General features: G+C 43.5%; 1 protein-coding gene across 1 annotated transcript in view; it reads right to left on the bottom strand.

The window, feature by feature from the left end:
• The window catches only part of LOC115369773 (NLR family CARD domain-containing protein 3-like), a 68502-nt gene that overhangs the window by 19593 nt on the left and 26756 nt on the right, over positions 1–22153 (bottom strand). Inside the window, exons 6-9 of the mRNA XM_030066439.1 lie at positions 15594–15767; positions 12026–12199; positions 11808–11854; positions 4361–4896 (exon numbers count right to left, since the gene is read on the bottom strand). Of these exons, the coding sequence (XP_029922299.1) occupies positions 4361–4896; positions 11808–11854; positions 12026–12199; positions 15594–15767 (931 nt within the window). The remainder of the gene's footprint in view (positions 1–4360; positions 4897–11807; positions 11855–12025; positions 12200–15593; positions 15768–22153) is intronic.

Below are 22153 nucleotides of genomic sequence, written 5' to 3'. Positions count from 1 at the left end.
CTTGAGGAACACCACAGAAAAATTCAGGCTTTGATTTAATGTCAAAACTTTTGACATTTGGAGATTTCTGTATGAACTGCATTTTTTTTCCAGTGATTGGATGTTGAGCGTTGTGTTGTGTAAATGTGTCAGAAACTGGCCCTTCCTGTCAGTCCAGCTGGAGAAGCAGAGCTCCTCTGAACGGCCTCGCTCTCTAGTTTGTGTCTGTAAAGTTTGATGAGGCTGTGATTCTCCTAGAGGTCACTAGAGGTCACAAACACACCATGTTACAACAGGCCACAAGAACACATGTGGACTGCAGGCTTTGGGGCCCAGACTGCATGGGATTAGCAGAAGGTGGGCGTGTCTGCAAAGGGGAGAGCCATGGCTGCCCAGAGAACCCATTTTCATTCACACAGCTGGAGGTCAGAGGTCAAGAGATGTAGCACTGCCACATAAGGCAGGATAGAGTTTATTTATTTTTTCCTCAGGTTAAATAAATAAATAAATAAATGAATAAATAAATCCTGTTAAAAAAGTGTAAACTCTATAATCCCATCCTCTATAATAATGCCCTAATGAACCCACTGTGGAGTGTCTGTCTGATTGCTTTTGTTTTTTTGACGATCAGCTGATTTGTCAAATTGGTGACAACTGATTTAAGAAGGCACGGAAGTGTCAGGTGCGAGGCGCGCACCTTAACAAAGAAGCCCAGGGAGTTTACGAGAGACCAGGTGGATAGAGGAAGAAAAGTGCTCTGATTTATTTTTCACGTGAAATTAACTTATACCACAGTCGTCACCGGAGTATTGGATATTGTGCTGGGGAGCAAACGAATCCAACCGACCGGTGAGAAAGTTCTAATTTATTTATTTTTCTTTTTTCTGAATCGTCAGAAGGGAGATATCCGTTCAAAGACTTGTTTTTGGACATTTATTGTTTTTTTCTACTCCGGAATCATTTGAGAAGAGGGGAAGTGGGCATCAATTGTCAGTTTGTGTTTTTGATTTGGAACTTGGCTTTCTCTCCGTGTGATGATACATGATTGATGGACAATGAAACGTGGCTGGTGTTTCAATGACAGACTTTGAGATTTACCTGTTATATATCTTACCTGTCATGTGTTAAAGCTTATGCTTTGTTTTTGTTTTTTGTTTTTTTAAATGAAAAATACACAAGCACGGTAGGGTGGGGGGCAATAAGTGATGTGTGTTCTTATAATCAGTGAGGAAGTTGTGTAAGAGAAAGGTCATACCACAAAACACACCTTTCACATGGGAGACCTGAGTTTGATTCCCACATGAAGCAAGACTGCTGTTAGTTTCCTGGTGTTTTGTTTCTGTGTGTTTATTCTTGTCAAGATGAAAGTTCTCTAACACCTTACCCTAACCTTCATCAAGTATTTCTGAGGCCTGTACCATAAAGATGGATTAACATAGCCGGGCTTTCTCTTACTTATCTGGCTTCACTTAACCAGACATCCGCACTCCGGATTTTCGGTCCCATAAAGCCGGCTATCAACTCGGTAATTCAACCCAGGCTTTCCAATCTCAATCTGTGCGCGCTCACAAAAAAATGGCGGTGTTTGCTGCATGCGACCAATCGCAGACAAGGAAAAATCTACCGGAGCCGCATACTTTACGATGAAGGAGCAGACAATATTCATTAATAAATATGAAGAATATAAATCAATAATCCAGGCAAAAAGCAACACAGTTGCAGCTGCCAAAAGCCGCAAGGAATGCTGGCAAAAAATCGCCGACTGTGTCAATGTGTAAATTAGTGCAATTATAATATTAGGGGAGCGGCAGGGCGGATGACGTGCGGGACGATTGACGTGTTCACGATTTCTTGAAAACTGTTTGACCTGCAGTCACATGATTACACATGCTCGTGCACATGAGTGAACGAGCTTCATTCAAAATTTGAGCGGGATTGATGCATTTTTCGACAAGCTAGCAAGGAAATCCTTTTTTCAGCCATGTAAGTTAATTATTTTCAATCCTCCATAATTTGAATAAGAAACTGTGTTCACCTGCCCCAGTTAGCAAACATATATCAGTCTCTTACCACATCTCCTGGCTACACAACAGCATAGGTTTCAAGTTTCGTGCACGCACGCCGTGCACGCTATCCAGGCTGTAATGACAGAAGACACCGGCGGGGCAGTTGACGCACAGCACGGTGGGACGGTTGATGCATTGAGATTGGCTGGAACCAGAGGGGTGCACGAGACGATTTTGAGCAGAATGAGTGGCATAATAGGCTATGAAGGCTTCCGAAGATATCTTACAAAGATATCTTTCTAATGCTATTAGTTATTTGCCAAATTTTAACCTGAAACGCAGTCAAGACAAATTATTATTGTTATTATTATTATAGCCTAAGTCATAGAGCTCGCGCAGTGTCAAACTCAGATTTAATTAGGTTATGAAACCTATCTCTGGTTGAGTTCCTGTGAGAAAGACAGCTCATGGGCTGTTAAATTCCAATGAAAATGAGACAAGGAAATTATGACTAGAGTATTTTAAATGCATTTTCCTGTTGATTAAGGTCATATCGCCAAACAGGCAACATTGCTGTGGTTCTTTTTAACGGATTCTGAACGTACAGCGTGTAATGCTTTGGTACAAATATGGAATGAGGTCTAGAAATACAAGTTATGATAAATATTACTGAGCTGTTGTCCCCCTTTGGCCCACTAACAGCTACCACCACATAAAATTATTACCAAAACATAAATACAGTTGGTCTTTTGAAAACAACACTACTCTGTCAATATTTCCTATCTCATTGTAACTTATAACTTCAACATAGCAGCTAGCTGTGTGCACATAATTACACCAGACCCTTCTACTATACTATTAAACTTAACAATTCATCATGTTCTAGATGCTTTAGAGGGGAGGCTGGATATTTCCTGAGACCCATGCAGGTGCAATCTGAAGCCAGAAAAAAAAACAATGCAGCAGATTTGTTTCTCTGGTCAACAGAATGCCCCACACCATTACCAGCCAATATGGCTCCTCCTGGCTGGCTCGCCAAATTAATCAGAATCGCAATCAGAATCCGCTTTATTCGCCAACTATGTATGCACATACAAGGAATATGACTCTGATCACTTCCACCACACTCATGTACTTACACAGAGTTAGACATACAAGCACAGTTATTATTATTGTGAGGTAAACTGCTATATAATGTAGAGAAAACGCTTCAAATTGGCCAGTCGACCCTCAGGTCTTCCAAAACACTTACTTATTTACAAAAATACCTTCCACAGTGCAATAAAACTTATAGATAGGCAGAGTCAGGTGCAAGTCTTAGATTTACTGTGAAAGCAGTAAAGTGTTTCATGAACACAAACTCTGAGGTTTGAGTCACAGAGCACTGCCTTATATTTGATGTTTGACTCCTCCCATGCAGCCACTGCTCCAAGACTCACCCCCAATGTGCATCCTTTGGAGGTTTTCCACCATTAGATCACCACAGGTAACAATCCCTTCACCTTCTAGGCCACTATAGGGGATTTCTTGGCTCCAAGCAGTGACCTCACCCCATCCTGTTCTAAGTGTGATGGTGTCACAAGACTGGGGGGAAACCACTCCATGATACCATGAGACAAGGATTGTTCCATAGGCTGCATACTGTACAGTAGGTAAATTTGTGAACAACTAAGTCTACTTTATGAAATTAAGTTACATGTCTTGAATAAAATTATTTTCGCTCAACAGTGACTTAACAATCCACTCTGGTCATCAATCATCAACAGATAATTTGTCATCTGTCACTTTGTTTGACTAAACTTTATGTGTGTGAAACAGGGGTGTCAAACTGGTGCCATGAAGGGCCGAGAGGCTGCAGGTTTTCATTCCAACGAAAAACTCCACCAGGTGATTTCACTGATCACCTCACCTTCAAGCGGAGAGGAGGAACCAATCAGTGAAATCACCTGGTGGACTTTTTGGTTGGAATGAAAACCTGCAGCCTCTCGGCCCTCCATGGCACCAGTTTGACACCCCTGGCAACTACTTCATTTTCCTCAATTTTCCTCTCCACACAGGAGCAGTAAATTTAGAAAAGAAAGAATTTTCCATTATTTTCTTTATGAGACTCACTGCTGGAGATTTCATGACCTCGTCAGCCGGCCATTTAACACCCTGTTAATCTTCTACTTTATTTTTGCAACCCAAAAATAATTTGTGTAATCTAAAGATTTCAAAAGATAACTTGTAAATTGGATTGTTAAAATAAAATAAAATAATATGGGGAAAATAATCAACAAAAAAAAATCTCATTAACATATTGGTTTATCCATTCATTTAGTATTTATTTTGAGTTTGTTTTTTTTACTGTGTGCTTGTGTGTGTGTGACTCTCACTCCCCAGATCTGACACAGAGACACTGAGGAGTCATGTGACCTAAACCTAAAGCCCGGGTACAGAGGCTGAGTGAAGGTGCTGCTGAAGGTGTGGAGGTGGATCAGTGAGTCAGAGGAGACGCTGTAGAAGGACAGAGAGCCAGCAGGCCAGTCCAGATACACTGCTACTCTGTTAGAGGAGGAGGGGGCAGGGATGGATGTTCTGATGTTGTTGTGCCAGGCAGAGAAACCACCAGAACCATAGCAGATCAGACTCCAGGAGTTTTTGTTCCATCCAAGCACACTGTCTTCTCTGCCTCCTCTCCTGCTGATTCCTCTGTAAGTCACTCCTATATCAACCCCTCCTTTCCACTCGACCTCCCAGTAGCAGCGACCAGTCAGACCATCACTACACAGGATCTGTTTCCAGTAGTCAAACCTCTCTGGGTGATCAGGATATGGCTGCTCCTCTCTCCCCCATGTCACCTTCCTGTTGTCCTCAGACAGTACGAGGTGTCTGTTTGCTGTGTTTGTGTCCAGTTTGAGTTCACAGGAATCTGATGGAGAGAACAAGACACAACAGACCTGCTGTGGTTATTATCTGCTGATTGATTCACAGTTTGATTATTGATTTGTTAACTCTTTGATGATGACACATGGTGTCAGCTGTCCTCTTCATTCACAGCAGGATCTGAATGAATGGACGTCACAAACTGCTGTGGAAATTCACTTCACATCTGGAAGAGCCATTTATACACAAACTAAACTACATTTACACTTTACAGATTTCTGGATACAGATGTGAATATTTCTCTATTCAGATCATTTTTCACTTGTTAGAAACTACATTCACAAGATGCTTCATGTATAATTTTTATGACCTTAAATTGAAGCTCTTCACTCATTGGTTCAACATGACAGCAAAGAGCTGTGATTGGTTGTCAGGTTTGTTCAATTTGGTGGAGAAGAAGCTGTTAAAGAGGGAAACACTGCTTGTTGCAGCGCTTCATTGTTTGGTTTTTCTGACATAATGACATGAAGTTTGTCTCATTTGATTTTGCACATTTCTCGAAACTAATATTTGTCATGAAAAGGAAAAAATATTAAGTGTTGTTGTGTCTTGTCTCGTGATTTCCTGTTTTATTTTGAAATCCCACTCCCCTCTTGTGTCAGGTCACTTGCCCTTCCTATTGTGTGCTCCCTTGGTTGATTGTCTTTCCCCGCCCTGATTGTTTGCACCTGTTCCCCATTACCTTATATATGTGTGTGTGTGTGTGTATGTGTATGTATATGTACGTATGTATGTATGTATATATGTGTATATGTGTGTGTGTGTGTGTGTGTATATATATATGTGTGTGTGTGTGTGTGTGTGTGTATACACTACTCACAAAAAGTTAGGGATATTTGGCTTTCGGGTGAAATTTCAGGATGAACCTAAAATGCATTATAACCTTTACAGGTGAACTTAATGTGACCTTCTGTAAACTTTTGAATGCACATGTCCAACTGTTCAGTGTTTCAGTACTTTTTGCACAAGTTGCTGTTCTCTAACAAGGAGTTTAACGGCAAAATTCACATCAGGTGTTTGATGCTCCAGCTCATCGAGGTCGTATCATTAGGGAACGGCTGCTGGAGACTGGGGTACCTCAAATGGAGTGGCCTGCACTTTCTCAGACCTGAATCCCATAGAAAACCTATGGGATCAGCTGAGTCGCCGTGTAGAGGCTCAGAGCTCTGTACCCCAGAACCTCAATGTCCTGAGGGCCGCCCTTCAAGAAGAGTGGGATGCCATGCCTCAGCAGACAATAAGTCGACTTGTGAACAGCATGAGACGTCGTTGTCAAGCTGTAATTGATGCTCAAGGGCACATGACAAGTTATTGACACTGACATTTTTTGTTGTGGTATATCCACCACTGTTGTTGGCTTTTGTTTCAAGAAATTCTTTGAGATGAGGAAATCACCAGTGTATGCTTCTACTTAAATGCCCTACTTTCATGATATAATATCACTGTAGCGTGAACTTTTTATATTTTCCATAAATTTCACCCAAAAGCCAAATATCCCTAACTTTTTGTGAGTAGTGTATATATATATATATATATATATATATATATATATATATATATACGGTACAGGCCAAAAGTTTGGACACACCTTCTCATTCAATGCGTTTTCTTTATTTTCATGACTATTTACATTGTAGATTCTAACTGAAGTCATCAAAACTATGAATGAACACGTGGAGTTATGTACTTAACAAAAAAAAGTGAAATAACTGAAAACATGTTTTATATTCTAGCCACCCTTTGCTCTGATTACTGCTTTGCACACTCTTGGCATTCTCTCCATGAGCTTCAAGAGGTAGTCACCTGAAATGGTTTTCCAATAGTCTTGAAGGAGTTCCCAGAGGTGTTTAGCACTTGTTGGCCCCTTTGCCTTCACTCTGCGGTCCAGCTCACCGCAAACCATCTGGATTGGGTTCAGGTCCGGTGACTGTGGAGGCCAGGTCATCTGCCGCAGCACTCCATCACTCTCCTTCTTGGTCAAATAGCCCTTACACAGCCTGGAGGTGTGTTTGGGGTCATTGTCCTGTTGAAAAATAAATGATCGTCTAACTAAACGCAAACCGGATGGGATGGCATGTCGCTGCAGGATGCTGTGGTAGCCATGCTGGTTCAGTGTGCCTTCAATTTTGAATAAATCCCCAACAGTATCACCAGCAAAACACCCCCACACCATCACACCTCCTCCTCCATGCTTCACAGTGGGAACCAGGCATGTGGAATCCATCCGTTCACCTTTTCTGCGTCTCACAAAGACACGGCGGTTGGAACCAAAGATCTCAAATTTGGACTCATCAGACCAAAGCACAGATTTCCACTGGTCTAATGTCCATTCCTTGTGTTTCTTGGCCCAAACAAATCTCTTCTGCTTGTTGCCTCTCCTTAGCAGTGGTTTCCTAGCAGCTATTTGACCATGAAGGCCTGATTGGCGCAGTCTCCTCTTAACAGTTTGTGACAGCCCCTTGGCCCTGTTTGGACCAAAGACCTGTCTGTCAGAGCTCAAGCTCTCCTAGGGTGCTGAGAGCTCAGGTTTTCCTTGGGTGCTGAATGAGTTGATTAGGGGTAATGGTTAGCACCTGGGATGGGGGTTGGCCTCCCCTATAAATTGGGGCCTAACAGTTATTCTCGCTCTCCTCCTTCAGGTTTGGTTCAGTTGGTTTTGGTTCAGGTGGTTGCTTTCTTCATACATCCACTCATTACACACACTACTGATTACTGACTTAACATTTATTTATCCTTTGCAAACTTAAGTTCTGCATAATTATTTTATTCATTTTATTAAATAAACTTAATGCTTGTTTTGAAGCCATGTGTGGTCTCCACTTTGTCAAGTCCTAAGTGTAAGGTCATGACAAGTTGTTCTAGAGATGGGTCTGCTGCTAGAACTCTGTGTGGCATTTATCTGGTCTCTGATCTGAGCTGCTGTTAACTTGCGATTTCTGAGGCTGACTCGGATGAACTTGTCCTCAGAAGCAGAGGTGACTCTTGGTCTTCCTTTCCTAGATCGGTCCTCATGTGTGCCAGTTTCGTTGTAGCGCTTGATGGTTTTTGTGACTCCACTTGGGGACACATTTAAAGTTTTTGCAATTTTCCGGCCTGACTGACCTTCATTTCTTAAAGTAATGATGGCCACTCGTTTTTCTTTAGTTAGCTGATTGGTTCTTGCCATAATATGAATTTTAACAGTTGTCCAATAGGGCTGTCGGCTGTGTAGTAACCTGACTTCTGCACAACACAACTGATGGTCCCAGCCCCATTGATAAAGCAAGAAATTCCACTAATTAACCCTGATAAGGCACACCTGTGAAGTGAAAACCATTTCAGGTGACTACCTCTTGCAGCTCATCGAGAGATTGCCAAGAGTGTGCAAAGCAGTAATCAGAGCAAAGGGTGGCTATTTTGAAGAAACTAGAATATAAAACATGTTTTCACCTTTTTTTTGTTAAGTACATAACTCCATGTGTTCATTCATAGTTTTGATGCCTTCAGTGAGAATCTACAATGTAAATAGTCATGAAAATAAAGAAAACACATTGAATGAGAAGGTGTGTCCAAACTTTTGGCCTGTACTGTATATATACTGTATATACAGTCAGCGTTTTCCCTTGTCCTGTGCCAGTTTGTCTTGGGCCGGGAAAACCATGCCATCCTTGTCTTGAGTATCACAGTATCACAGTTTGTTCTAGAGTTCTCATCGGGCCTGAAAATTAAGACCCGACCCGACCCGGGCCCGACTGGGCCAGCCCGAGGCCCGACCCGACCCGACTAATTAGCCGAATTTTAGGCCCGACAGCCCGGAAAAAAAGAAAAAAAAAAAAAATTTGCCAAATCACCAAATTCGCCATTATTTAGCAGAGACGGTCGGCCGCGACACCGGGGCACCATCAGTCGGTATCAGGCGGGCCGGCCGCGGCACCGGCCAGCATCAGGCGGCTCACCTGTCAGATCCGGCAGACCTGACGGGTGGGCGCGGTATCGGACGGTGCCGCGGCCGGCCCGCCTGATGCTGACTGATGGTGCCGCGGCTGGCCCGCCTGATGCCGACTGATGGTGCCGCGGCATGTGCGGGTCAATACGGTAGTCTAGAAAACTGGCGATTTTTTTTTCTCGTGCTACTATACTGCTGCAACTCTCTCTCACTTGTTTGCGCTGCGCTCGCACAGCTGGTTGTCTGTCTGTCACTGAAAGTTTAGCCTCCAAATCCAATCCAGTTTCTCACTCTCTCCACCAGTCACATAAAAATGAAACGTCATAATCAATAACAGAACACATAATTCTATTTTTTTATTTAAAAAAAAAAAAAAAAAAAAATCCCCCACAGAACCCGAAGCCCGACCTGACCCGCCCAATTCACGTAAATTTTAGGCCCGACCCGACCCGAAAATGTCGGGTCGGGTCGGGTCGGGTTCGGGCAGAATATGAGAACTCTAGTTTGTTCTGTTTTCATTCTGAACTTTTGTCTGGAGTCATGCACTTGGGTTCAAGTTTTTGCTTGGTCTTGTCAATATTTCTGCTCTCAAAACCATTAACACAGCCGCTGAAGAAAACATTGATCCTGCAGAATAGACATGAAGTGTTACTGCTGCAATCAACCACTTTCTCCTCATCAGGCCTTTGATTTCTGACAGGCCAGAGGCTTTATAGCTCAACTAGCTCCATCATTTGTGTCAGAATAATACAAAAAATAGAATATATCTATTTTCAGACATTTGTTAAAGGTTTAGACCAGTGGTCCCCAAACTACGGCCCACGAGCCGGATACGGCCCGCCTCCACATTATACCCGGCCCCCTGAACAACACCAGAGACGCATTATGATTTTTTTTTTTCAGTCTGGCCACGCGATCGAGACTAATACACGCATAGAACGCGACAAGCCTACTGGAACCTACAAAAGGATTATAAGGAAGGAACACAAGAACTTTGAGAGACTGCTCATATGAATCATTTAAGCAGTGGCGGTTCTGCCTATGTTGTCGCTCTAGGCAAAATTACTGGCTTGCGCCCTTTCATGTTACTACTCCAACCGGGGCAGCATCAGTCGGCATCAGGCGAGCCGGCACTGGCCGGCATTAAGCCGCTCACCTGTCAGATCCGGCAGACCAGACCGGGTGGACGCGGTACCGGCCGGTGCCGCAGCCGGCCCGCCGACCCGCCTGATGCTGACTGATGGTACTGATGGCATGTGCGGGTCAATACGGTAGTCTAGAAAACTGGTGATTTTTTTTCTTGTGCGCCCCCAAGTAGATTGCCGTCCCTGCATTTAAGTAAGAGATTCTGCTCTGACAACTAAGCTGAACTTTTACCTGTTAAGATTGTACACGGCACAACAGAAAGTTAATGTTCCATGGACTTTTTTTTTTTCTGTGAAGAACCCAGAGAGGGTTATTTGGTTATTATTTATTTCATAAATAGTGTTATTATATATTTCCTGACTTTATTTTTTCTGTGAAGAACCCAGAGAGGGTTATTTGGTTATTATTTATTTCATAAATAGTGTTATTATATATTTCCTGACTTTATTTTTTCTGTGAAGAACCCAGAGAGGGTTATTTGGTTATTATTTATTTCACAAATAGTGCTATCTAACCCTAACCCTTCTGTGAAGAACCCAGAGAGAGTTATTTGATTTTTATTGATTTCATTAATAGTGTAATTTATTTCATTAATAGTGTTATTATTTATTTCCTGAGGTTTTTTTTCTGTGAAGATCCCGGAAAGGCTTATTATTATTAATATTTGGTTATGTGTGGCTTTCTGGAAAACAATCAATGTTTATATTTAGGCACCCCTGCGATCGTCACACTTTTTCTGTTACAAACTGACCCCGGCCCCCCATCAGAGAAGGGAAAAGCTATGTGGCCCTCACTGCAGCTGCAGCATCTAAACAGCTGAATGTTTGCTGCTTTGTGTTCAGGAGTCAAACAGAAGTGGGAACAAGTCACAACAGAATTGAAGGATCTCAGCGTTACGATCGACTGCCATCTCTCCTTCAAGGCTCGGGGAAAAAAAGTCTGTCAACGAGTCAAACTGCGTTTGTTGAATTTGAGGCACATGAGGAACTACATGTCAATTCAAGCTGCTAAGATGTTGCTGCAGTCAGTGATCCTCTCTCACATTAGCTGTGCTTTAACAAGCTGCTCACAGGCTGATTCCACAGCACTGAAGCCACTACAGTTATTGGAGAAACAAACACTTTAGACTCTTGATAAGAAGCCGCATCACTTCCACCAGCGCCCACTTTGAAGGAAATAGAAGTTCCTGAGCTGGAAAAACCTGCTCAGGTATGCAGATGTGTGTGTGACTGACAGAGTTATTCATGGTGTGGCTCCTCCCCTCTCAGCCTTTGTTAGCAGGAGGTCAGAGTCCCATGGCAGCACTAGGGGAGTCACTGCAGGGGACTGCATCATCCCAATGAGGAAAAGAGCCTTTAGTCAGTCCAAGCTCCACAGGAGAGAAACTCTGTTACAACACACATCACACCTGAATACAGATATATCACACACCTGAACATACACAAGTAATTTAGTTCCCATTTAAAACAGAGGCTCATTAGTAATCAAGGACCAAAGGATGCTGAGGTACACAACCGAAGATGTGTCCCAAAGCTGAGCCTAATGATAAGGTCCTGTCTGGGTCAGCCTCCACCCCATGAACACCAAAGAACAGGAAGTAAATGTAATGCTGAAAGGTAGTTCCATAATTATTTTGTGGTTTGTTTATTACCTTCACCTTGTTTCTTCTTAATTTTAGGGAGTTGGCATAACATCTGGCCAGGGACTGGAGATGAAAACTAGCCATGTGGCTAATTCTGGTGCACTAACAGTAATGTTGATTACTATGCACTGTCATTGTTCAATAACATAAAAAATTAAATAGCAGAATATAAATCTACACTTACACTTCCTCAGTCCTGGTTTCAGCCACTGCTCTCCACCATGGTCCACCCTGGAGGAAGAAACAGAGTCAGAGCAGCAGATTCTCTTTGAGGATGGAAACATGGGCAGTAAATAACCTTCCCTATGAAGGATTTAGCAGACCACGTCACTCATATCCACCATTCAACATGAAACAATATTCCTCAGGCCTCTGTAAGACATTGTGTGTGTCTCTCCATACCTGAGAGCCTCCAGTCTCCAGGTTGGATCCTCCAGTCCAGCAGAGAGCAGCTTCACTCCTGAGTCTCCTGGATGATTGTAGCTCAGGTCCAGCTCTCTCAGATGGGAGGGGTTGGAGCTCAGAGCTGAGGCCAGAGAAGCACAGCCTTCCTGTGTGAGCAGACAGCCTGACAGCCTGCACACCATCACAAACACAATCAGTCCAGCACATCATCTGCTTTTTTCAAGATATCAACACACAGACGCAAAACTGTGCGGCTACGTTTGAATTCTCCAGTGAGGACACACAAAGAATCCTGTTTCCAACGGTCCAGCTCGAGAGTGTGGAGTCTTCCGAGGATTTAAAAATCAGGTTGGAAAGACTTTACCTAAAAGAGGCACACCTTACCATGCATGGCTCAACTTTGAGTGAATACTGGATAAATAAGAAAATTCCCAGGGGCCTGCGTATCCAGAAAGCCCCCACAATAGGAAAATATGATGAGAACTTTATTAAACGATGGGGAGAGATTTTAAACAAATGCTCCCTTGATATGATGCTACTCATCATAAACCAAGTGTACACTGAAGCAAGCACAGTTAAAGCTGAGATTGAGAAAAAAGAGGAGGATCTTAGAGAAAAAGTCAGAACAAACTTCTCTTCCATTGAGAGCTCCATAAAGACTACAGTATGTCAATACAAAGAGAAGCTACTAAGCATTAAACTTAAGAAATACAAACGTGACACTGAAGATTATCAGAGGAACGAAATTTACAACTGGGAATTCAAGGAGGCTTCATCCCAACCACCTGCAAGTTCACAAGGACCAACAGCTGTACCAAGAGCCAGGGCTGGGCCCACAACCAGATCGGCGCACCGAAAAACACCCAGTCACCGCAGAGACCAGGCCGGCTACCATGACTCTTCCCTGGAAAGTGATTTCACACTTGACAGCGATTCTGGTACCCCACCAAGCAACCCCTCTTTTTTATACAACCGCAAGAAAACAGATCGACGAGCGCAAAGAAATGCAGGCGGGGCAAGCGCTCATCCAGATACCACACGGCGCCTGTGGACGCGGAACAATTCCAGGACATGGTAATCAATATTTCCTCCAAGAAATTAACTAATGATCAGATATCTCTCCTGTCTAAGGGGTTATCTTTTGTACCCAACAGTAAGCTTAATGCATTTGGCCTTAAAGTGGACCTTTTTAAGTGCTTTAGACAAATCAAATTACGCAACTTTTTTTCTAATAACACGGGTCCAGCGACTCAAGCTCCCGTCTTCAACGCCAAAAGTAACTTTTGCTCAAACACCAATGCGTCTATAAACACTTTTTGCAGAGTTGTGGAGCAGGAAATCATGGCGAAGATTGCCAGACCACACAGAAGTATGTCCAATTTAACTGAGAGTGAAAGATCTGCTTTGGATCAATTGATGAATGACAGAGACATTATCATCAAACCGTGTGATAAGGGTGGTAGGATTGTGTTCAAGATGCTGAGAAATATAGAAATGAAATCCTTTCCCAATTGTCAAATGCCAGATTTTATAAGAAGATAAACTATGATCCTACTACTTTCTTTCAACAGGAAATGCTTTCCTACCTTGAAGATGCCAAAAAGAGAATAAAAAGATGAGTGCACCAGATTTAGCAAAAAAACTAATTTCCATCTGTAGTCCTTACAAATAACATTAAAACAATCAACACAGTAAAACAACCCATGGACATATGTCCAATATTGTGGTATAGATACATTGATGATATTTTCTGTATTTACAATGGAAGCTCAGATGAACTGGCAGATTTCGTCACCTTATTGAACAGTTTCGACAGTAACTTGCAATTTACATCACATTTCAGTGATACAAAGGTGAGCTTTTTAGATATGTGAGTTATAAAAAATGACGGTTCCATCAGTACAACCCTCTATCGTAAGGATACTGACAAAAGCAGACTCTTCTGCTGGCCACAAGTTTTCACCCTACTTCTTTAAAAAAAGGTTTCCCTATTAGTCAGTTTTTTCGTCTTAGGAGGATCTGCCATTCTACCGAGGACTTTAAGGAAAAATCCATAGAAATGAAAAAAAGATTTGCACAACGTGGGTACCCACCCAGGTGGATCAATGAGGTATATGAGCTGGCCCTAAAAAAGGCACGCTCTGATTTACTCAAAAAGAGCGTCAAAAAACAACAAAAAAAAGTTTTCTGTTACGTGTATCATGCAACATTCAGTTCACTCCACCGCCATAAAATCTGTTTTTAGAAAACACTGGCATATCCTTAAGTCAGATCCTGAATTGGCTCCAGTTTTTAAAGATCCTCCTCTGTTCGTGAGTAAAAAAGGAAAAAACTTAAGGGATCATTTGGTTCGTGCCAACTTTGATGCGAAGGTGAGATCCAGTCGAGCCATCCAGATGCGCCTCCAACCTCTTCCGAATGACAATTATCGTTGTGGTAACTGTGCGCAGTGCAATAACACCCGTAAAATCGATCATTTTTCCCATCCCCACACAGGCAAGAAATTTTCTATAAATAGCGTTATCATGTGTGCATCCACACAAGTAATATACATGATACGCTGTCCTTGTGCGCTGGCATACATCGGGAAAACTACAAGAAAACTTAAACAAAGAATTAGTGAGCATAAAAGCAGTATCCGCAGGAATGATTGGAATTATCCAACAGCCATACATTTCAATGATGCCTACCATGACATCTCTTCATTACGTTTTTGCAGCATCGAACAGGTCACCTTACCACCCAGGAGGGGTGACCATGATAAGTTACTGAAACAGCGCGAAGCGTTCTGGATCTACACCCTTCAAACATTGGCACCAAAAGGCCTTAATGATGAATTACTTTTGAGCTGCTTTCTGTGATCCCTCATTCTCATCCACTAATAGGCTACAGCTTATCTATTCCCTATTTGTGTTGATGTCAACTTGAGGGGTCCCCAGTCCTATAGAAGATTTTTTCCAGCCACATATGTATGTACTCACATCACCAGGTCTATTAATCATTTACCTATGTGACCTATTGGTTTGGGTTTACTTACAGATGTAGGTTTATTCTGCTTGATTTTTTCACATTTATTAGAAAACTCGTGCATTCTTATTATAAGTTCCTCTTTTTTGCTTCTTTTTTTCTCTATATTTAAACTATGTATTGCATCTGTTGTATTTTTTCTGACTGCAATCATTAGCCATTACCTTTTATAAGGACCTAATGTATTCAGTCACAACTTTTTATATGTAAAAAATGTTTTGTGTGCTTTTGCTTGACTGTATCGTACTCTCCCTATGTGTATTGATACTGCCGTGATTGTATATTGATATTGAGTATATAAATGTTTATATCAGACGTGTGTAAAAAGTGATTGGTTGGAGTCACACAGCCACTCCTATTTAAGATGGCTTCTTTTGTTGGCACAAACATTTGCTTGAAAAAGGTCTATGACCGAAACGTCGCAATAAACTCTTTGTTCTGGAAGTTGGCCAGTGTGCGGGAATTTATCCTTCAATGAAGCTGCATGTAAAATCAGGACTGAACTGGTCATGAGTTGAGCAGGTTGAGGAATCCTGACCTGAGAGCCTCCAGTCTGCAGTGTGGACTCTCCAGTCCAGCAGAGAGATGCTTCACTCCTGAATCCTGCAGATCGTTGTTACTCAGGTCCAGCTCTCTCAGACTAGAGGACTGGGAGCTGAGAACTGAGGCCAGAGCTGCACAGCCTCTCTCTGACAGATTACAGCCACTCAGCCTGAGGAGGAATTATAAATGGAAAAAATAAATTTAAATGTGTTTCTCTTTTATAAAACCTCATGTTATGTGTTTAATATATCCAGTTAACTCTGAACCTACACAGATTTCTTGGAGGCTTTGACCACTGGCAGCAGCCTCAGAAGAGCCTCCTCTGAAGCAGAGTATTTCTTCTGGTAATACACGTCCAGATCTTCTGATGACAGTAAGATGAAGACCAGAGCTGACCACTGAGCAGGGGACAGTTGGACTGTGGAGAGACGTCCTGATCTCAGGTACTGTTGGATCTCCTCCACTAGAGAATGATCATTCAGCTCATTCAGACAGTGGAACAGATTGATGCTTCTCTCTGGCGAGGGATTTTTCCTGATCTTCTTCTTGATGTACTGGACTGTTTCCTGATTGGTCTGTGAGCTACTTCCTGTCTGTGTCATCAGGCCTCGTAGGAGAGTCTGATTGGATTGAAGTGAAAGACCCAGGAGGAAGCGCAGGAACAAGTCCAGGTGTCCATTTGGACTCTGTAAGGCCTTGTCCACAGCACTCTGGAGGAGGAGTTTTAGTTCAGATTTCTTGTTGAATAGTGCAGAACAGCAGGAGGCTGATTGTTCTTCTGACAGCAGATTGACTCCAGAGTTAATGAATGACAGAAAAACATGAACAGCAGCCAGAAACTCCTGAAGGCTCAGATGGATGAAGCAGAAAACCGTGTCCTGGTACAGCCCACGCTCCTCTTTAAAGATCTCTGTTAACATTCCTGAGTACACTGAGGCTGCTCTGATATCAATGCCACACTCTGCCAGGTCTGCTTCATAGAAGATCAGGTTGCCTTTCTCCAGCTGCTCAAAAGCCAGTTTTCCCAGAGACAGGATCATCTCTCTGGTCTCTGCCATCCAGTGTGGATCTGTCTCAGCTCTCCCATGATACTTGAGGTTCTGCACTTTGGACTGAACCACCAGAAAGTGGATGTACATCTCAGTCAGGGTCTCGGGCAGGTCTCCTCTCTCACTGCTTTTCAACGCGTCCTCCAGAACTGTAGCAGTGATCCAGCAGAAGACTGGGATGTGGCACATGATGTGGAGGCTTCGTGACGTCTTGATGTGGGAGATGATTCTGCTGGCCTGCTCCTCATCTCTGAATCTCTTCCTGAAGTATTCCTCCTTCTGTGGGTCAGTGAAGCCTCTCACCTCCATCACCATGTCAACGCACTCAGGAGGGATCTGATTGGCCGCTGCGGGTCGTGTGGTTATCCAGAGGCGAGCAGAGGGAAGCAGCTTCCCCTTGATGAGGTTTGTCAGCAGAACGTCCACTGAGGTGGACTCTGTAACATCAGTCAGGATCTGGTTGTTGTTGAAGTCCAGAGGAAGTCGACACTCATCCAGACCGTCAAAGATCAACACAACCTGGAACTGCTCAAACCTGCTGATTCCTGCTTCTTTGGTCTCAGTGAAGAAGTGATGAAGAAGTTCCACCAAGCTCAACTTTTTCCCTCCCAGCAGATTCAGCTCTCTGAAAGTGAATGGAAATGTGAAGTGGACATGCTGGTTGGCTTTGTGTTCAGCCCAGTCCAGAGTGAACTTCTGTGTTAAGACTGTTTTCCCAATGCCAGCCACTCCCTTTGTCATCACTGTCCTGATTGGTCCACCTCTTCCAGGTGAAGGTTTAAAGATGTCTTCACATGTGATTGGTGTTTCTGGTGTGTCTGGTTTCCTGGATGCTGTTTCAATCCATCTGACCTCATGTTCCTCATTGAGCTCTCCACTCCCTCCCTCTGTGATGTACAGCTCTGTGTAGATCTGATTCAGAAGTGTTGGGTTTCCTGCTTTAGCAATCCCCTCAAACACACACTCACACTTCTTCTTCAGGTTAGATCTGAGTTCACGTTGGCACGCTGCAGCGGCAGTTTCTGAATGAACAAACAAAAAAAAACATCAACAAATCGATGTTGTATTAAATAAGAAAAATATGAATATTTCCTAGTAAATGTATCTATCGGCACTTTTCGACTACAGGAACTTAGCGAGGTGTGCTGAGACCTGAAGGCTATTTTACGGGTTCTGCCATCGTTTCTGTGGCAACAACATGTTTCCAGGTAAAAATTTCTGGAAGCTGATTTGGGCACTGCTCCAGGAACGTTTAGAAGGAGGTAAAAGGGCTGTCTGTATTCATTGGTCAAGGCGTTGCCATGACAACACCTCTGTAAACATGAGCTATCAGAGGACAACACAAAGCGGCCGCCACCAAACAACAGATGGCAGAAACAAACGAAGAGCTGCACGTCCTGATCAGGATTTGGAGAGAATAAAGTTCACAGTTTAACAAACAACACAGCGCTGCCTCAGCCGGAGCGCTGCCACTGTCCCAAGGAAGCCGGCGGGACGAGACGGGAAAACAGGAAGCTGCTTTTCACCGGCAGGAAGGAGGAGGACAAGCCGCCCCCTGCTGGCCAGGAGAAAAACTCTTGTGTGTAAAAAGTGTCAGAGGCTGAAATAATCTGTCATCAAGCAACAGCCTGACGCATCACAACTGCTTTGATCTGATTGGCTGTTTGACTCGGCTGTTGATTGAAATTTTTCAGTGATGAGCAAAAGTTTGACTCTGTTAGAAAGAAAGAAAAAAGTGAACTAATAACTCAGAGTTTAGGAGAGCTGGGTGTTAAGAGCACAGTCAAACAAAAAAATGAAACAAGACTCCAAAAAGACTTAAACTAACATTTTCTGTTTAAATTTGAAATTTAATTTTTACTTTTTTTTTTTTTTTTTATACTTACTGCTCCACAGACGCTCAGCCAGCTCCTCCTGCTTCATCCTCCTCAGGAGGTGCAGTGTGATCTGCAGAAAAGCCTCCCTGCTGCTCCTCCTCTGCTCTTCCTCCTCACCTTCCAGCACCTCCTCATCCTCTCTCTGCCACTCTGAGCATTCTGGGTAATCTAGACTCAGAGACCTCTGCAGGTTTTTCAGCTCCTTCTTCACAAAGGTGTTGATGTTCTCCTCCAGCAGCTGGAGCAGAAAAATAACAGAATTAGACTTCCATATTAAAATCTGGACACAAAACACAAAATCAAATCCAGGTCAAAGAGGCTGAAAGATACAGAGAGCAGCACGGAGACGATTCTGAGCAGAATGGTTGTTGTTCAGTTGGTTTGTTGTTGTACATTTACACACCATAAATATGGAGGCCAGGTCTGTTTGATGCTGCTGGGCAGACTGAGCACTGGGAACCTCTGAGCTCTGCTGCTGGACTCTGTGGAGGACACACACAAACACACACACACACACACACACACACACACACACACACACACACACACACACACAGGATCATTGGATGTGATGTTTTGAAAGAGGAAACTCAGTCAACAGAGTCTGAAGGGTCGAACCAATTCTGGATCTCATGAATCTGATGACAGAAAACCATCTGATTCATCACCAGTTTGAAATAATTACCCATAATCCACAGAGAGGTGGCTGTTTCTGAACTCAATATATCGTCTCATAGAGCGGTCACTCCTCATGGACACACAGCTGGGCTCAGGTCCAGGTCCAGGTCCAGGTCCAGGTCCAGGTTCAGGTCCAGGTTCAGGTTCAGGTCCAGGTTCAGGTTCAGGTGGGTCTGGTCTCTCCTGCTGGATCCTGATAGAAACATTATGAACACAGTGAAGGGATCTGCTTTACTTTCTTAGTCACACTAACATACTAAGATAATAATGAGTGACTTCTCTTCAGAAACAACACTGTGTGTAAAATGGAATGTGAACACACACAGAGCTTTTCCTGTGAATAATGCTGCTGTGCTGATTTGCCTGCTGAGCTCTGAGATGGAGAACAGTCATGGACAGTCAGAGATCCTCATCTCACCTCTTAGCTTTGGTCTGGCTGTCATGTTCCCCAGACAGAGTGCTTTCAGAGGCAGGGAGCCCCTCCTCTCTCTCCTCACACACATCCATAGCCGAGCCGACACCTTGACACAAACACAGCGGCTGATTGATGACAACAAGCTTTCCATGACAGGATGTGTGCTGTCTTCCTGTCAGCACCATGTCACATATACAGAGTGGACGTAACACTCAGAGCAGCCGCCCTTTACATCAAACCCACTGAGTAGCTTCATCTACAGAGGACTTTGAATCCTCTGGGACTCTTCACACATGGACTGCCAGCAGCTCACATCTACAAAGCTCTCATTCCACTGCATTTCATTTACATTTTCTGATAATATGTTGTGGTAAATTCCCTGTCATTTAATTTTAAATATGTAATTTAAATAGTTACAAATCATTGCTTCTTTTGTTTTGTTCATTTTCGGGTTGTTTCTTGCTCATTTGCAAATTTCCAAGTGTTCACATTGAAATAATCAGCGATTGTAGTGTAAAATATTATGTCTGTGGAGATTCTCAATCATCCAGGTCATGATATGTAAGTACCATGATACCATAGATGTGGTATCAGTGACCCTGACAACGACCCCACAGATGCTAAATACACTATATTACCAAAAGTATTCGCTCACCCATTCAAATGATCAGAATCAGGTGTCCTAATCACTTGGCCTGGCCACAGGTGTATAAAATCAAGCACTCAGGCATGCAGACTGTGAAACAAGACATTTGTGAAAGAATGGGCCGCTCTCAGGAGCTCAGTGAATTCCAGCGTGGAACTGTCATAGGATGCCACCTGTGCAACAAATCCAGTCGTGAAATTTCCTCGCTCCTAAATATTCCGCAGTCAACTGTCAGCTCTATTATAACAAAATGGAAGCGTTTGGGAACAACAGCAACTCAGCCACGAAGTGGTGGGCCACGTAAAGTGACGGAGAGGGGTCAGCGGATGCTGAAGCGCATAGTGCAAAGAGGTCGCCGACTTTCTGCACAGTCAATTGCTACAGAGCTACAAACTTCATGTGACCTTCAGATTAGCCCAAGTACAGTACGCAGAGAGCTTCATGGAATGGGTTTCCATGGCCGAGCAGCTGCAGCCAAGCCACACATCACCAAGTGCAATGCAAAGCGTCGGATGCAATGGTGTAAAGCACGCCGCCACTGGCCTCTAGAGCAGTGGAGACGCGTTCTCTGGAGTGATGAATCACGCTTTTCCATCTGGCAATCTGATGGACGAGTCTGGGTTTGGAGGTTGCCAGGAGAACGGTACATTTCAGACTGCATTGTGCCGACTGTGAAATTTGGTGGAGGAGGAATTATGGTGTGGGCTTGTTTTTCAGGAGCTGGGCTTGGCCCCTTAGTTCCAGTGAAAGGAACTTTGAATGCTTCAGGATACCAAAACATTTTGGACAATTCCATGCTCCCAACCTTGTGGGAACAGTTTGGAGCGGGCCCCTTCCTCTTCCAACATGACTGTGCACCAGTGCACAAAGCAAGGTCCATAAAGACATGGATGACAGAGTCTGGTGTGGATGAACTTGACTGGCCTGCACAGAGTCCTGACCTGAACCCGATAGAACACCTTTGGGATGAATTAGAGCGGAGACTGAGAGCCAGGCCTTCTCGACCAACATCAGTGTGTGACCTCACCAATGCGCTTTTGGAAGAATGGTCAAAAATTCCTATAAACACTCTCCTCAACCTTGTGGACAGTCTTCCCAGAAGAGTTGAAGCTGTAATAGCTGCAAAAGGTGGACCGACATCATATTGAACTCTATGGGTTAGGAATGGGATGGCACTTCAGTTCATAGTATGAGTAAAGGCAGGTGAGCGAATACTTTTGGTAATATAGTGTACCTGGGAGTTTCTGCCAGTCAACCAGAACTGAAGAAGCTTCTTGGAGGAGAAGCTAAATGTCTTCTGAATGTTGACTTTACCCTAACCCTACCTGCATGTAAAATATTATATAACAGCTACAATAATCTGTGACAGTGTTTTGCTCTCTTGGTGGATCAACAGCAAAATAAATGAACTCAAGTCAACTTTCTCCAAGCTGTCAGACTGGTTCTGTAACTTGGTGCATATTTCATCGATGAGGTGTTGAGATTACAGCTCACCTGACGCAGACTTTGGTCAGCAGTAAAACACACAGGTAAAACATTTCAGACAAAGATGATTTTGTCCTCAGTCAACATTCAATATCATGACATGATGAATATTTAGATGCTGAAACACGTTAACCCCGTTTTGAAAGCCTTTCCACATGTGCTGGTCCCAGTGTGCTCTCCAGTCCTCCAGCTCTGAAACACAATGTAGGAGCCTGTTCATCAAACATCTCTAATGATCCCTGGTCGGCTCTTTACCTGCTGAGTCACATCCACATCAAATCCAAGAGACTTTCAGCTTCACCTGGAGAGGAAACCCAGAGAGAGAAGACGCTGCTGCTTCTGCTGCCACACTGCTGACTGTGTGTGTCTGTGTGTGTGTGTGTGTGTGTGTGTGTGTGTGTGTGT

This window comes from Myripristis murdjan, chromosome 13 (assembly GCF_902150065.1).
Source record: "Myripristis murdjan chromosome 13, fMyrMur1.1, whole genome shotgun sequence".
Classification (NCBI taxonomy): domain Eukaryota; kingdom Metazoa; phylum Chordata; class Actinopteri; order Holocentriformes; family Holocentridae; genus Myripristis; species Myripristis murdjan.
Note: the sequence above shows the minus strand (reverse complement) of the source record. Positions and strands in the feature narration are given on the sequence as shown.